Source organism: Dreissena polymorpha, chromosome 4 (genome assembly GCF_020536995.1).
Source record: "Dreissena polymorpha isolate Duluth1 chromosome 4, UMN_Dpol_1.0, whole genome shotgun sequence".
Classification (NCBI taxonomy): domain Eukaryota; kingdom Metazoa; phylum Mollusca; class Bivalvia; order Myida; family Dreissenidae; genus Dreissena; species Dreissena polymorpha.
Genome location: NC_068358.1, coordinates 77,629,536 through 77,646,081, shown reverse-complemented (window position 1 = coordinate 77,646,081; position 16,546 = coordinate 77,629,536). Strand labels below are relative to the sequence as shown.

The window sequence follows — 16,546 nt, the reverse complement described above, 5'->3', positions numbered from 1 at the left end:
ACAAGCAAGTTATACCGTCAATGTCGCGGTGAAAATGGGATAAAACAAAATCTATGCAGAATAATATGCACAGACTGAAACTGTACATTGTTGCCATATGGTCCCATCTCGCGTTCCCTGCCATAATTGCTACGAGTGTGTTCAATCAAAGAAGTGCTTACTTGTTTAATTGTCGAGATACTGTTTTATAATTCAAGAACATAAATTGACAACATTACATAAATGACTTGTATAAAGAAGGATATTGCAATATGCATATCAAATATGAAAATTTTCATTTTGTTTGCGAATCCAAAAAACAAACAAACGGTATCTTGAAATGTTAATGCTCCTCAGATCCGATTTCTTGTTTCATTAAATTGTTTTTGAATACGTGAATTGAAAACATACTTCGTTTCATACCAGCGTTTATTTGGAATTCGCTATATAAGCTTAAATGATATAATAAAAATTTAATATGATTGTATATATCTGCAAACACTGACACTGGATTAGAAAAATCTACGTCGATTTTGAATGCTTACTTTTAATGACTGTATATCTGTATGACTGTATATCGTGTCTCGATTGTGAACACATGTCTAATGGTCGTAGGCGGGAGGATCAGATACCGATAACATCTCCGGAGAGAGGCTGAGGGGGGTGTACTCGCAGTCTACTAGTAGTACTAGGAGTACCAGACGTACAGAAAGCCCAAAAGCCCAGCCAAAGCAACAGAGGAGCTGACAAGGAGTAACATTAACGAATATGACGAAATAGCTTTGATGGAATTCTTCACCCACAACTGACTGAAAATGTATTATCGTACACGTATTGGACAGACAGATGCCCTTTGGTATGAGTGAGGTCGGCGGGAACCAAGTTATTAAGAGGTAAAATAGAACGTAAAATAATTGAAACAAACCGAAGGAAACGACGCGTTTCATATTCTTTGTTAGGTATGATTATAAACAAATACTTGAAAAGATGTTGTAATATTTTCATTTGCGTATTTTTGAAACAGAACTAGTTTTAAACTTTTTGTGACGGTGCTTTTATACAGGGAGTAACATGCAATATACTTTTTCGAACATTCGAAAGAGGACATATTCCTCTTTAAATTTAAAATAGGCTTGTCCGTATCTAAATTATAGAAAATGACAAAAAATTGCATTGAACGATTACCGTTTTATAATGGTATTGTATTAGAAATGGATTTACATGTGTCGTCATTCTATACATAGATTGTGACGTCACTACGTTATTGTCAGTAAAGACCGATGTGACACAATGCATGTGTCGTTGATTATGATGTTAAATTTAGTTATGTGTAACCTTTGTTTTGTTTATAACTAATGGAACCATTTATATGGGATTTGAAGTCAACAGTGAAGCATATTAGTCGCGAATCTATTTAAACACCAAAAATGTTGCCACCATTTAAATTAGTTTACATGTTTAAAATATCATTCTCTGCGTAATAATTGATAGTATTATATTGAAGTAGCTGTACACCCCCGTAAGTTTATTGTAGTGGTTTGTCTCGGGTAAGTCGATGTTATTATCTTGTTTCATGTGTATGTATATAACTCCAGCGTTGTTGTGCATCTTAAGCAGTTTATTCTGTATTGAAAACGTTAAGTATTTGACACAGTTTGTAATAGTTAATGGATACGAGCGTGAGTTACAAACAGTTTACATTATACTTACATGAACGGATTAACATAATACTTGAGTATGTTTTAGTAGAATTTGAGAAGTACAGTTTTTTATTATATTTATATTTTGTTACACGTTGACAAAAGGACTGAAAATAAAGTTCCGTATTGATATGCAAGATTTTCCAATTACTTCGTGTAGTTAGTAGATGCACGCTTAATCTGTGTAATCTGATCGACTTTCTTATCAGTGAGCACGTACACAGGTAAGCTTGTTTACGATAGCACTTTTTCTTGTTCATTTCTTCACAAATCTATTGTATGTGTTGCACACGTTATTGCGCTAACATATCCTATGATAAATGTATGTATCTAATCAACTGTGAGGGGAAAGGTCGTAAAACTCAGTTGTTCGAGCGTTGGTAACATATCCCCGGGCCCGTCAACTCAACCTGTGTGGGAATTGGTCATGCATTTGTTTCCACGGCCATAGTTCCACATCCTCAGTAATTCTGGCTACCATAACTTTAAATGTCGCTTTTTATGATTTTTGACTGGCGCGACTTTATAGGTACAGGTCTGTCAATACTATATAAACTGTACGCTGAAGTTTCTTTAGCTACATCCTCAGAAGCAAATCGAGCAGGTGTTACTTTTCAGAAGTGTGTGCAAACATAACTGGTTAACAATCTATCCCAAGAAAAGTGAGAGTAGGTTGACTGAATGCCTTTTAAATACATGTATTCTTGAAATCTATGAAAACATTGTTATAGAATTTTAACACATGGTGTTGTTTATCTATAGGTTCAATTTATAAGCAGCTCATAATCGGTATTGTCTTCGCGTATTCCTGACTGAAATGGATGACAAAGAATTTGCCGGTTACCTTGGCAACATTTTCCAGAATGGTTTGGTTATGGTGTCAGTTGGTCTTGGATACGAGCTAGGGTTCTTCAAAATTCTCACGGCGGCTACTGAACCATTCAGCGCGGAGGAGCTTGCTTCAAAACTGAATTTTAAAGAAAGGTAGGCACCACGTTGGGAGCTGTATTTCATGATACAAACGCATCCTACTTCCCGATTGTTATTATCATTATTATTGCGATATGAAGCAAACATAAATACGATCTCTTAATTTTGGATTTATTTGTGTGTAATAAGTATATTATTGTATGTTATTGGACATTGTTAACGTTTGAACGAAAAAGGCATATTGACGGCGACAAAAATGAGAAGTACTGCAAGCAATTAATTTCGCGCATGCGCTAAAAAATGAACATGCAGCTCCTGCGACAGCTGTCCATGTTCGAATGATGTTAACCAGAAAGGCACAATCACAGGCAATCGGCACCTGTGTCGGAAGCAATACTTAAGAATCATTAAGTAAGTAAATCGATAGAAACAGAGAACCTACACTTGCGCACCCATTGAGCAATTCTTATAATATCAGTCATCGTCGTGATTTCCGCAAAAGTTTTAACAGCCGTTAGACATTTATGATCGATTTTCTTATTTAGCGAATGGCAACAATTTTTTGATCGACTAGTTTGCAGCCAAAATATAAAGCACTTACCGCGTGTCAAGGTAAAACTTTCAACAGGTCGTCACATAAACTTGCAGAAGATGTGAAAAGGCACCATATAACAAGAGTTATGATTGGCTAATGCCATAATCTAAAAAGAAATGCTGGTCGAGCAGGATTTTTCTGCTCGAGCAGAAAAATGTTGGTCGAGCAGCAAATTTGCTGGTCGAGCAGCATTTTGCTGGTCGAGCAGCATTTAAATGCTGGTCGAGCAGCATTTTTTTCTGCATCGACCCCTTTGGTATCCCATACGAATGTATGTACCTGCGCAGCATGTTAACATAAGTTGTTAATTTTTGTCTTCACGCAAGCTGTTACCCAATGAGATATTTAACTGATCAATAACACTGTGACTGAGCTCGCTGCAGTATAAAATGCAGTCTGTTACATAACTTTAACTGCTAATTTGGGTATAAAGCAACACTAGTCTACCATGAAACATATAGTTTTCATTTCATATAAACCTACCTTTCAATATGACATGATACCGGTTTTACAAAAAAGAATATTCGAGTTAACATAGATTAAAACTTATAATTCTAAATTATTTAAATGAATAGTCAGACTTAAATTGGACAAGCACTTAAACCAACCTTTAATTCAACGACATAATTAAACTCATAATTTAAAGGTGTGAACGCATTATATTTAAGCTGTATTTATAATAATTATGTACTTCATTTTGTTTCACCTGTCTACCCAGGTACACTCGAGAATGGTTGTCGTGTATGGTGGCAGCCAAGATAATCCACCAGAACAAAGAGACGAGACTGTACACTGTCCCAGAGGAACACAAACCCGCGTTACGTATGAGTACCGGGTTTGCGCCAATTATATTCAACTTTGGTGTTAGGGCAGAGCGCCTGAAACAATGCTTTCAAAAAGATGGCCCCTTCGGTATGTTTGCTTGTACACGTATGGCTAGTATTATGTCTGAAGAAAAACTGTTTTCTAATTATATTGTATTCTCAGTCACTTTAGCAACCCCTTTTTTACAATGCCTTAATTATTCACATCTTTTTTTGATAAATTCAGTACGATTCATATTACAAGTACCAGTATTAAGTACAATTATATGTGAATATTCCATTCATTATGTAATTGTTCAGCGTTTTTATGTTCGTATTTTTGAATGTTAAATGTTTTAATGTTCAACCTGTTTACTATAACCGCCATTATATTTTTATTGTATTCCACATTGCTGGTATATTTTCATAAGTCGGCAAAGTACACAGTTTAATATTACAATTTAATTACTTGCAGGATTTGACTTTGATACTGAATGGTTCGGGTGGTTTAATAATTACCGAGAGGGCATGGCTGAAAACAATGTGACGTCAGAGATTCTTCCGTTGTGGGAGAAACAGTCGGGTCTAATAGAGAAACTAGGTAAAAAGAAAACACTTGTTTCTTTCTTTGGTATTTGCAATATATTTTCATTTAAATTGCAATATGCCGCCTGAATCATTTAAATGAATTTTGTTGATTTGTTTTTTAGCTCCACTGGCCAGAGGCCAGCGGGGCTTATGTCATGGTCCTGTGTCCGTCGTGCGTGCGTGCGTCCGTGCGTTAACTTTTTCTTTAAACATCTTCTCCTAAACTACTGGTCCAATTCTGATGAAATTTCTCAGGAATGTTCCTGGGGTGGACCTCTTTCAAATTTGTTCAAATTATGCCCCTGGGGTCAAATTTGACCCTGCCCCCGGGGGGGGGGAGGATAAAAAATTGAAAATTTGGTTATATAAGGCCTATTTTGTGAAAACTTTAATAATCTTCTTGTCCATAATCATTGGGACTAGGGCTACCAAATTTGGTATGTAGTGACATCTTATAGTCCTCTACCAAGTTTCTTCAAATTATGCCCCTGGGGTCAAATTTGACCCTTCCCTGGGGGGTCAGAAAATTGAAAATTTGCTTATATAAGGCCTATTTTGTGAAAACTGTAAAAATCTTCTCGTCCATAACCATTGGGTCTAGGGCTACAACATTTGGTATGTAGTGACATCTTATAGTACTTTACCAAGTTTCTTCAAATTATGCCCCTGGGGTCAAATTTGACCCTGCCCCGGGGGGTCAAAAAATTGAAAATTTGCATATATAAGGCCTATTTTGTGAAAACTTTAAAAATCTTCTCGTCCATAACCATTGGGTCTAGGGCTACAACATTTGGTATGTAGTGAAATCTTATAGTTCTTCACCAAGTTTCTTCAAATTATGCCCCTGGTGTCAAATTTGACCCTTCCCCGGGGGGTCAAAAAATTTGCTTATATAAGGCCTATTTTGTGAAAACTTTAAAAATCTTCTCATCCATAACCATTGGGCCTAGGGCTACCAAATGTGGTATGTAGTGACATCTTATAGTCTTCTACCAAGTTTATTTCAAATTATGCCCCTGGGGTCAAATTTGACCCTGCCCCAGGGGGTCAAAAAATTGAAAATTTGCTTATATAAGGCCTATTTTGTGCAAACTTTAAAAATCTTCTTGTCCATAACCGTATGGCATAGGGCTTTTAAATTTAGTATGTAATGGCATCTAATAGTCCTTTACCAAGTTTGTTCAATTAAGCCCCTCGGATCAGATCTGATCGTGCATCAGGGGTCAAACAAATTGAACATATGCTTATATTGGGCCCATTTTGTGCAAACTTTAAAAATCTATTTGTCCATAACCATTGGGCCTATTTCTACCAAATTCGGTATTAAGTGACATCTATTAGTTTTCTACCTAGTTTTTTTCAAATTATGCCCCCGAGGACAAATTTGACCCTGCCCTGGGGGTCACAAAAATGAACATATGCTTAAATAAGGCCTATTTTGTGCAAACTTTTAAAATGTTTTTCATAATTATAGAGCATAGGGCTACTAAATTTGGTGTGTAGTGATATCTTATAGTCCTCTACCAAATTTGTTCAAATTATTCCCCTGGGCTAAAATATGACCCTGCCCCGAGGGTCACAAAACTGAACATATGACGTTTACCAGGGGAGATTACAGGGGCCGTGTGTCTGTGACCAACAACAACAACAACATCTTGTAAACATGAGATAAAACCCTGTCATTCAGTGCCATTTTAGATCAGCTGGTGACTGCTTACAAAGGAATTGAAGTAAGAAAAAGTGTAATGAATGTTTTTCTTATAAACCGAAAAAAGTCGGGTTTTATTTAAATATGTCGAAAGTGAACATATATCCAGATAACAATATTTCGGATGACATGATAATTTCATGTCTTTTTTGTAGTGTTTAAGCCAGTTTAATAATATCTTATTGATTTTTAAAACACAACTTTCGTGAACATAATTATTTAAAGAAAAGTCAATATATGATATTGCATGGTAAACTCAAACTTTGTATCCAAGAGAAGGTGTTGGAATTAATAAAGTGCAATGTTCTTAACTATCGTATATGCTGCTTTTTAATAACTAATGATTCATTGTTTAATTTTTGAATCGTGACTCATGAATTTTGGATATGATTGTCAATTGCTCAACGATCAATAGATCTATATATTTCTGACCATTTTATAATTTTCTTAAAATAAGTTATGAATTGATCTTAAAAGTCAAATGTATTACTTAATTATATACATTTATAAATATAAAGAAATAATCTTTAGATTATCATAATATTCTCAGGCCTGTTGGTCTTAGGGATGTGTGGGTTGTTAATTATATTTTGAGATGATTCTTTACAAAGAAAGATGCTACTATTGTATCTGTTATGAATGTGTGAAAGGCTCTAAGAAGGAACCAGAGATTATTAACCCTTTACCAAACACTAACAGGATTTTACGGGTTTCTAGCTGACAACTTAATAAATAATTGTGATAAAAGGAGAAATTGCTCAAGATGAGCAATTTCTACTTTTATCACAATTATTTCTACCCTACCTGATCATTTCGTTCATATTCCATTACAATTTAATTGTCGTCTGCAACCTCTTACAAATTGGGAAAGTCCAAAATGTGTCGTTTGGTAAAGGGATTGAGGCATTTTGATTCCTATGGGTTTTGTGAATCTGTTTCAAATCAAATGCGTAGATTTGATCTTCAGCATCTAAAAATATGTGAAAAAGAAAGAACGACAGTATCTTTTGGCGAGATAAATGTACCTGCATTATAAGCAAAGGACCTGTGCAACAATTCCCGGGCTTTTTAGTCTGTTTAGTTAACACGGTAGTAACTTTTTCCATGTATAAAAAAGGTCACCCTTCCAACTTTTAAGCGCCCAGTGGGACGAGGGATAGAAAGAGAAAGTCACATGCATGAGTACATTTCAACCCATGCGCATTGCACGTTTTTTTTCGCATAAAAACAGTGGAGCGATACAGGGCCATTATGGCCCTCTTGTTTTACATGCACAGTTAGGCAGGAAATAAAGTGAGTTTATGATTGACCAATATGGAGTTTGACTTGGTTTCTTACAGAGTTGTCTTGAATAATTATCAAATTTAAGGATGCTATACAATTTAATCCGTGCGATATAAAGAAGGAGCATTAAAAGCAAACTTACACTATTTCGTTTTGAATGTACTCTTTTCGATATATAGTCATGGAACTACGTATTTACTTTTGTATTCGAAAAAAAATCTTGTTAGATTGCATCATTAAATGTATAAAATCTAGTATGTTAGGTATTCATATACCTATTGCAGAAAAGGGTATCAGAGTTCTGGATGTTGGTTGCGGAACTGGGAATTTCATCAAAATCTTGGCCAAGAAGTTCCCAAACTCATCCTTCACCGGTTTGGATTACTGTGCTGGCGCCATAGACATGGCCAACAAGTACAAGGCCGAGATGGGATTACAGAACCTTACCCTCGTACAGGGCGATGCGCACAATCTTCCCAAAGAGTTTAATGACACGTTCGACATGGTGTTCATGTACGACACACTTCATGATTTGCCAAGACCGCATCAAGCACTCCAAGAAGTTTACAACGTCCTCAAGAATGATGGGTTCTTAAGCCTCATAGAGGTACGTGCCCGTAGCGATCCGGTGGATAACGCTGGGGACATGGTCGTTGCTATGTACTATGCAGCCAGCATGTTCATTTGCCTGGCAAACAGTATGACAGCGGAGCCTCATATTGGCTATGGGGCATGTTGGGGTGTTGAAGAGATTCAGAAAGCAGTTGAGGAAAGTAAGTTCAAAATTGTCGCCACGATTCCATCTGGACCAAAAGTATTTTTTGTCTGCACCAAGTAAAACATTATCGTATTGACTGTTTTCGGTCCTATGATGCGATTGTTTCAAAGTTTTGCGAAAGTTGCGAAGTAACATTTATATTTGCGTCTATATGGCTACATTCGGCACATGTCCGGTTCACTTCGTTTTCCAGCAAAATGATGTTTTGAATTGAACATAGTCAGATTATATGTGTATTTAGTGCTGTATTAATCGATAACTGCTAAACAATTGGAATAATTGTAGTGGAACCTAAAATATGAGGAAATAAAGCATTATCATTAAAATATATCGGAAATAAATCGTTATCAATAATAACATTTGTTCTGCGTAACATTCTGTTGTAAATATAAAACTGTACAAAATATAATTAACGTAATAGTTGTAGTAACCGCTTGAAAACGCTTCATCACATAACACTTTTTAATACCTTATTAATGTGTATTTTCGCGAGCAATATTTGCATTGTTATTTTTAGTGTAGTGTGTGTGTGTGAATGTATGTTTTCATTGTTATGGTTTATGGAGAATTGATGATTCCACTCATAGAAAACATAAACTTTACGTTAAAGCGGAATGATGGCAAAGTAATCAGTCGATCGTCAGAGTGTTGATAGTGTTGACTTATATACGTCCTTGTGATAAGTTACACATCATACTACGCTTAAGAACAATACCTGGTAGGCTGATTTTTATTCTTTTTTACTTTCGCATTGATCGATAAATCATTGTTCATATTTTAGAATATGTACGTTTTTTATATTCATAAACTAGTATTACATAAAGAAAATTAAAGCAACCATGGGCTTTATAATTTCAACGCGTAAAACGGTAATTTTGTATTAAAATATAGTGTTGGTATCGTTCTCAATCGTATTATTTATATTAATTATATTTTACTCATATGATATATATGTAAACATGTTTGATGTTGACATACCTCTTTATTGTTTACAACCTAGCTTATTGTTGAACTTATATATAAAATCAGCAATTTTTTTAACAATACCAACCACAAATTGTAAGGTTAATCAAGTGCAAAATGTGCATACCTCCATAAAAGTTCATACTTCTGTGAAATTGTATACATTTATTTTCAAACTGTATGAGCAATTTTATATATTCTCTTTTATATGTTTAACATTAAACACACACACAATAATTCATTGTTTTAAACTGCACGCGAATAATTTTATTATCAGGATTGATTTTTGCACAGCCAGTATAAAAAAATATTGCTTGCGAGAATGCACTGTTTATAGTTGTTGCTGTAAAAAGCATATTTTCGTATTTTCATACGCGACATGGATTTGTGAGTTATTGTTCTTCATGTGATTCCGCATTGTTTATTGAGAAAATATATTCGAAAAATTAAGAGAGTTGCACTACTTTTAACAATCCATGTGTCAAAACAATATATTTAAACAAGAGATTGCCAAGCAATATGGTCCCCTACCGGTGAGTCTCCACCATTGTCAGTATTTAAAATATATATTTGTTGCCATTGCAACCAGAATTTTTTACGTAGGAACAAAATGAAATGACGTACATAATCTCCATATTGCCCTCTATCTATGTTTCAAGTTTCATGAAAAAATATTAAGAACTTTTAAAGTTATCGCAGGATCCATAAAAGTGTGACGGACTGACTGACAGACAGACTGACAGACTGACAGACAGACGGACGGAGTGCAAACCATAAGTCCCCTCCGGTTTCACCGGTAGGGGACAATAATACATCGGAATCAGAGATACATACAATTAATTAACGTTTTTATTTGACATTAAACGATTACAATATTTCGTATGACCGGTCATGAAACGTTGCAGATTACGAAACGTTTTACATAATTCAGGTTTGTAACACTTATTTTAACGGGTACACTACGTGAATAGAAATACCGATTTAATCTTTTGGACCGGTATCACAGGTCCTTGTTCAAGTTATTTGACTTGACATTAAACATTCGCATGTCTTCTTGGTTGGACTATTTTAAAGCTGCTAACGTCAAAAGTACAATTGCTTGAATGGTTTAATACACATTGTTTGAGTCAGCATTAAACTGTACGGCTAATTATGAACACATCGCTAATGGTGTTTACAATTAAATATCTTAAAGCGACTTTAACTACTTATGTCCGACAATTTAAAACCTGATATAGCATTAAGTGAGAACATTACTTACTTAACAACCTGCTGTGAATACTACCTGATTTAAATCTTATCATGATCATGCGACAACTAGCCAGAACACTTAAGCATTTCCTTTTCTTCCATCCATTATATAACCAAAGTGTTCTTTGGACAGTTTATATTAATTATAACTACATTCATTCTATCGAATATCAACGAACGCACGAGACTATTTGTTTTGCTACCATTATAATCATATACAACAACTTATATCTATTGCTATACTATACCAAATGAAAATTATGAGTAATACATTCACTTTCAAACAAATGCTTGACCTAAATGTCGACATATTTTGTGACTGACAGTAATAAAAATCAAATGTCAATTTGAGTCAAAATGAGCATTACTTGAAATAAAATATTTTAGCGTATTTATTTAAAATTTGTTTCATAGCAAAGACTATGCTGTTAGCATCGCTATTAACCAATAATAAATGACTATCAATTTCCTAAATGGCGGTCGATTTTTATGAACTTACTCGTTTTACCAGAACACCAACTATGTAATATATACCGATCAAAACCGGAATCATCGCATCGGAGTGATTATTGAAATGTATTAGCCGGTTAGAAGACTAGCGGCGTCTCACACTCATCCCAGAATTAATCGCAAAGATTACCATCTACAAACATAGAAGATCAAAACAGGGATCATCGCAAATGGACGGTCAATGAAGGCTGTAGGTCACAATATACCAAAAAATTTCCTTAACAAATTCAATGTAAATTCAACAACTTCAACGAAAAATAAAGTCAAACTTTTGCGCGTAGACACCCCCACACCCATACCTTTTCTTAAAGAGCATGCCAAGCCCAATTGATTTAAACAATAAAAAAGATAGGTAATGCAGTATGTAAGAAAGATCTCGACGCGAATCAACGGTCACTGTTTTAAGGCCGCCTTTTTACCGACTGACCTCCAGTTGATGAGGGTTTCCCGCCATCTGTTAAAATCTCATGTAGTCTCCAACCTATAAGCAAAACACTGAACTTGTAGTATACAACAATGTTTTCCCTAACACATGCACACAGAAATATTAAAAAATAAAGTCATAGCAAGTGCCCATACAGAGAATTGTGTCTTCAAATCAATAACGTTCCATTTTTTAGAGGGTATAGCATTGAACACCAAAATGATATAGTATATTGTAACCTGTACTGTTGTTCTCATTATAAGGGGGGGGGGGGGCATGCGTATACGGGAGCTTACCGCGTTTAAGTGAGAAAGTTGGAACAAAACTTCCAAGATGGCGTCGTTTTGGTGTTTTTCGTGAAGGAGTAGCGGATATTTTCACCCGGTAAGCCAGTTTATATTTATATTTCTTTTAAATGAATAAGACCTTTCGGCTCTACGGTGTTTGTGCTCCCCTCGGTTTTTTGTTTCAATACCGTAGACGTCGGAATAAAAAAGTTATTGAAGCAAAACCGTCGACAAATGTGTTGTTTAATTTCTTGACCTTCGAGATGTTGGCTGTTCGAATATCATTTCCTCTCACAATAAACAGTATTTGTACATGTTAACAGTAAAATATAACATAAATCACGATTTTTTTATTATCTCGACGCGTGTTTATGTCTATTAATTCATTTCATGCCGAATTATAACGGTTTAACCCCTCTTTTTGGAACTAAACTTCCTTATAAGCACATTTTGGGACCTGACTTCCAAATGATAAACATCTCTATCCTATGTTAGATCTAGAAGGTTTTATGCGAAATAACTTTCGTGAATGAATTCCGCATTGGTGCGAATGTTTTGGAAAACATTTTCACTTGAGGAAATCAAGAGTAATCTTTATTAATTTTAATATTATTTATTTTAATTATTATATGTTTTATCGCGTACTTAACGCTAATATTTAGTGTTTGTAATATAAGACATTCGACGGTATTATTAACACAGTTTAATTCTTACCTGTTTATTTTAACACATATGGACATACTAATGTTTGAATATGCATCAAACGGAATACTATTTCTACTAAACGGAATACTATGCTTACTATTTCCAGATATCAAGACGTCAGTTATACATGTCGAGGATGCCAAGATTAAAAAAGACGGCGTAACGAAGTGTGCACCGCTCTAGAAAGCGAAAGGTACATGAAAAACCACCAATCAAACAAAAAAGATTACGTCGAAGTACCCCGCCAAACAATCACATGTACGTGCAATATATGTGAAATGAAAAACAGAAGAGTTAAGCCGTTTCGATACTAGTATAAGGTTGCTGTAACCAAATACTGCCATTGTTGCGATTCGAAATACATGAAGCAATTTGGAATACCTGACACCTGCTTAGAAGATGCGTATCGGTGGATGTTTTTTTTATATGAAAACTAAAGTATTAATTGTTTATTTAATACAATGACATTTGACACGCTTTACCATAACGATACTGATACATTTATGCAGCTTTGATGTGACACTTTTTGGACGACCTTCTTTTAAACCAGTTCTGCGTTGGTCACTATATTATAATCGCAAAAAGTGAATTTGTAGTGGATAGAAAGATTTGTGCAAATGCAATACACGATATGATTTCAGTAGAAGTGATCAATATAAACATATATGTTTGTCTCTTTATACATATGTGAATACATATTATTTAAAGCTGTTGTATTGAGGGAATAAAGTATTGGTTCACTTAGAAAGATTATTTCGTTTGTTCCTAACATTGCCTTCTAATCGTAAGTAATGTTAATATGTCAAATGCATAACGAATTCATTCCGACCCAAATCGTTTTTTTTATCATGTATGTAAGTGCTAAATATAATTGAAAATGTATGCAGAAAAATCGTTGGAAGAAAGGACGTAACTCAGATAATGGTTTATTTTCATAAAAAAGTGAGACTCTAGCATCATGATATATACGGATCAAAACGTGTAATTAAGTAGCACTCATAGCAATTATATGTCAGACTTGTCTATGTAGAAATAATAAAATAAAACAAACAAAAAAACACATAATACATTAGCTGTACATTTTTGTGTTTGGTTCGATTGTTTTATTTGCTGTTTTAGTCCAGCTCTGTTGAATGACTCTCTCTTGCATATTCTACATTTAAACTCATGTGGTCCATGAATAGGGGATTGGTATCCCAGTCCTCCGCTAATTTTAAATTCCTAATTACATAAACTGCAACGAAAGCTGCACCACTCTTTAACCTTTATCATCCGAAAAGACATTAAAAGAATGGTTACAGAAAATTTCATATCAGAATAAGGTCGACACCTCATAAAATAAATGTAATTACTTAAAATATTACCGAAAGGGCTGATAAACATTCTATTATCTCGTACATCAGCCACCCCACAATTTATCTTTAAAGTCGGTGAATTGATTCAGTTGGTCGGCAGGTTTTTTGTACAGCATTTTTATAATTCTACAGAAAATGATTAAGAAAACACTTATATTGCACCAAATAAAATGCTATAAAACTATAATATTAGTACACATATATACTTTATAATAGATAGGTAGGTATTTCGTGTCAATCTCTTTCACATATAAAAGAGCTGTTGGCCATTTGGAAGTCATGTTATGCTGCTTAAAGTACATATAGATGCATAACTTAATTTAGATTAAGCAAAATAAAACACTAGGTATTTGACAAGATTCATAAGAGTCAAATATATACAAGAAGTAAGAGCGTCATCGTGCGCAGCGAGACTTGCTCATATAGAATTGAACCTCGTATTGCTTTCTTTCGATATAATTTCATGTCTCCGAACTAATATGCAGTACGCCCGGTGTTTTTAATATGCGAATTAATGCTCCGTTTTAGATCCATAATTAATGAACGCCTCCCGACATTTTTTTCATACAGATTTGATATAAATATTTAAGAGCTGAACAAAAAAAATACATTAAGCCCTGTTTTCCCGGCACACGCGCTTGGCACACACCTTTAAAAAACGCTATACCAATACCAGTACATGTGCACTTAATTGATTGTAAACAATGACGGCTGAAATCCGTGCGTGGGAATTTTTCTTGTAACCAAGAGCGACGTCAACGGTCATTAAGCCTTTCATTCATAAAGGTATATATGCGTCGGGTGTCAAAGCCAGCATCACCGGATGTAAAATCTATTTTTAACCTGGCATATCCGCTGCTGTGTGCACCCGCCAATTAGTTTAAAATGGATTGCGAACCGGTAAGTCGATTACATAACATCAGAACATAATACCCCTTCCAAAAAGGGCGCTATTCTGCTTAAAAGTACATGTACTGCATATTGCAATAAAAGTATAGCTCCCCACATATAATGTAGCACGTTATAACAACACAAATTATGTTGCATCTTTTGTAATGCAACTTGAGATTTCGTATCTTTGAAAAGTATGAAAAAGGTATACATTTAACAGAGGAAACGTTCTTTAAAACATTCCTACCAATGGTAAATTCATTTACGACAGAAAGTTCGTGTATTACCTTCTTACATGGGTATGAGCTGTGTTGGTCATTTGGAAGTCATGTCCCAAAATGTGCTTAAAGGAAGTGAAGGTCCAAAAAGAGGGGTTAAACCAATAGTTTTTGGCAATAAATTAGTTATCAGAGAAAAAACGGCGTCAGGAAAATGAAATAATCATGATTTTAGTTATATTTTACCGTACACGTGCGTCAATACTGTGTATTATAAGAGAAAATGATATTTGTACATCCAATTTCTCGAACGTTACGTAAGGAGACAACAGATTAGTGGACGGTTTTCCTTCAATAACTTTTTTATCCCGACGTCTACTATCTTGAAACAAAAAACCGAGAGAAGCACAAACACCGGAGAGCCGAAAGGGCGTATTCATTTAAAATAATATTAAATACAAAGGGGCTTACCGGGTGAAAATATCCTCCCTTTCTTTAAGAAAACCCAACAAACGACTCCATCTTTGAAGTTTTGCTCCCACTTTCTCACTTAAAAGCGGTAAGCTCCCGTATACGCATGCCCCCCCCCCCCCCCGATTATGTGCTTCTTTTTTGTTAAACAAATTGTCATGCCCTTCAAATGATCCCTGACGATGTTGAATTGAACGTCCGTTGTGCTATGTTTAAAAGACATTCCAAAATTAGCAATAATATAATTTCGCCTTCAAATTGAAATCAGGTAATGAATGGATACTCCTACTTTCAGTTTCATAACGCTACGTGGTTTTGGAATTGACATAGCTAATTGTATCTTTTACAAAAATACTTATTTGAATTTGTGCAGAAATATTACATGTAAAGTTAGGTATGCACAATACCTGAGTGGAATTTGTGTAAGTAAAATGAATGCTTGTTTGTTCTGTGGTTTATTAGAAGCAATTGCCTTACAAATGATAACTTTGTTGCTTGGAGATTGATAGCTCTATCACAGATGTGACAATATAATCAAATCATCATCACAGCAAATGCATGAGCGTCTTTATTAAATTATGGTTAATTCAGTTGGCATCTGGATATCAATATGTGACTTAAAGATAAATGATATGCCATTTGCATCAAACTAATTTTCTTAAAACCTCGTTTTCCAATTATCCTTTGATCTATTTGATACACGAATAAATTGAGTCAATGTCCAAGATGAATTCCAGCACATTCATCCAAACTGTAATTTATCGTATCGTTAATACCGAATTATTTTATTGTCATTATTTCAAACACATATCTTGATGAAACACTGGTAAAAAATATGCATCACCGTGCGTATCTGCTTTGCCTATTAAAATATTGTCTCCTTTTTACACAAATATAAGCACTGTCAAAATTAGTTTTTTTTGTGAACAATGTAAATCTAAAATGATCTTTTATTGTACTAATTAAAGAAAAAAAAGTAAAATTAGATGTTACTTCAAACTATACAGTATAGTATAATGCAAAATAACGTTTCTTTTATATTGTAACTTCTTTTAAACATATTTGGTATTAGCTTTATGTTAACGAACGCTACAGTCAAGAACATA

General features: G+C 34.6%; 1 protein-coding gene across 13 annotated transcripts; it reads left to right on the top strand.

Moving 5' to 3' along the window:
• The first annotated feature begins 1,346 nt into the window (after positions 1-1,346).
• On the top strand, positions 1,347-9,778 carry LOC127879749 (S-adenosylmethionine-dependent methyltransferase Rv2258c-like). 13 transcript variants are annotated; one of them, XM_052426785.1, is made up of 5 exons: positions 1,347-1,526; positions 2,442-2,663; positions 3,923-4,116; positions 4,483-4,608; positions 7,872-9,778. In XM_052426785.1, exons 2-5 carry the CDS (start codon positions 2,497-2,499, stop codon positions 8,423-8,425), a joined length of 1,041 nt encoding a protein of 346 aa, XP_052282745.1. In that variant the 5' UTR covers positions 1,347-1,526; positions 2,442-2,496; the 3' UTR covers positions 8,426-9,778. The 13 variants fall into 13 exon arrangements, with proteins under 13 accessions (XP_052282745.1, XP_052282747.1, XP_052282741.1 ...); XM_052426787.1 differs by having other exon boundaries at positions 1,522-1,615; positions 2,459-2,663; XM_052426781.1 differs by lacking the exon at positions 1,347-1,526 and adding an exon at positions 1,539-1,658.
• Positions 9,779-16,546: the final 6,768 nt, after the last annotated feature.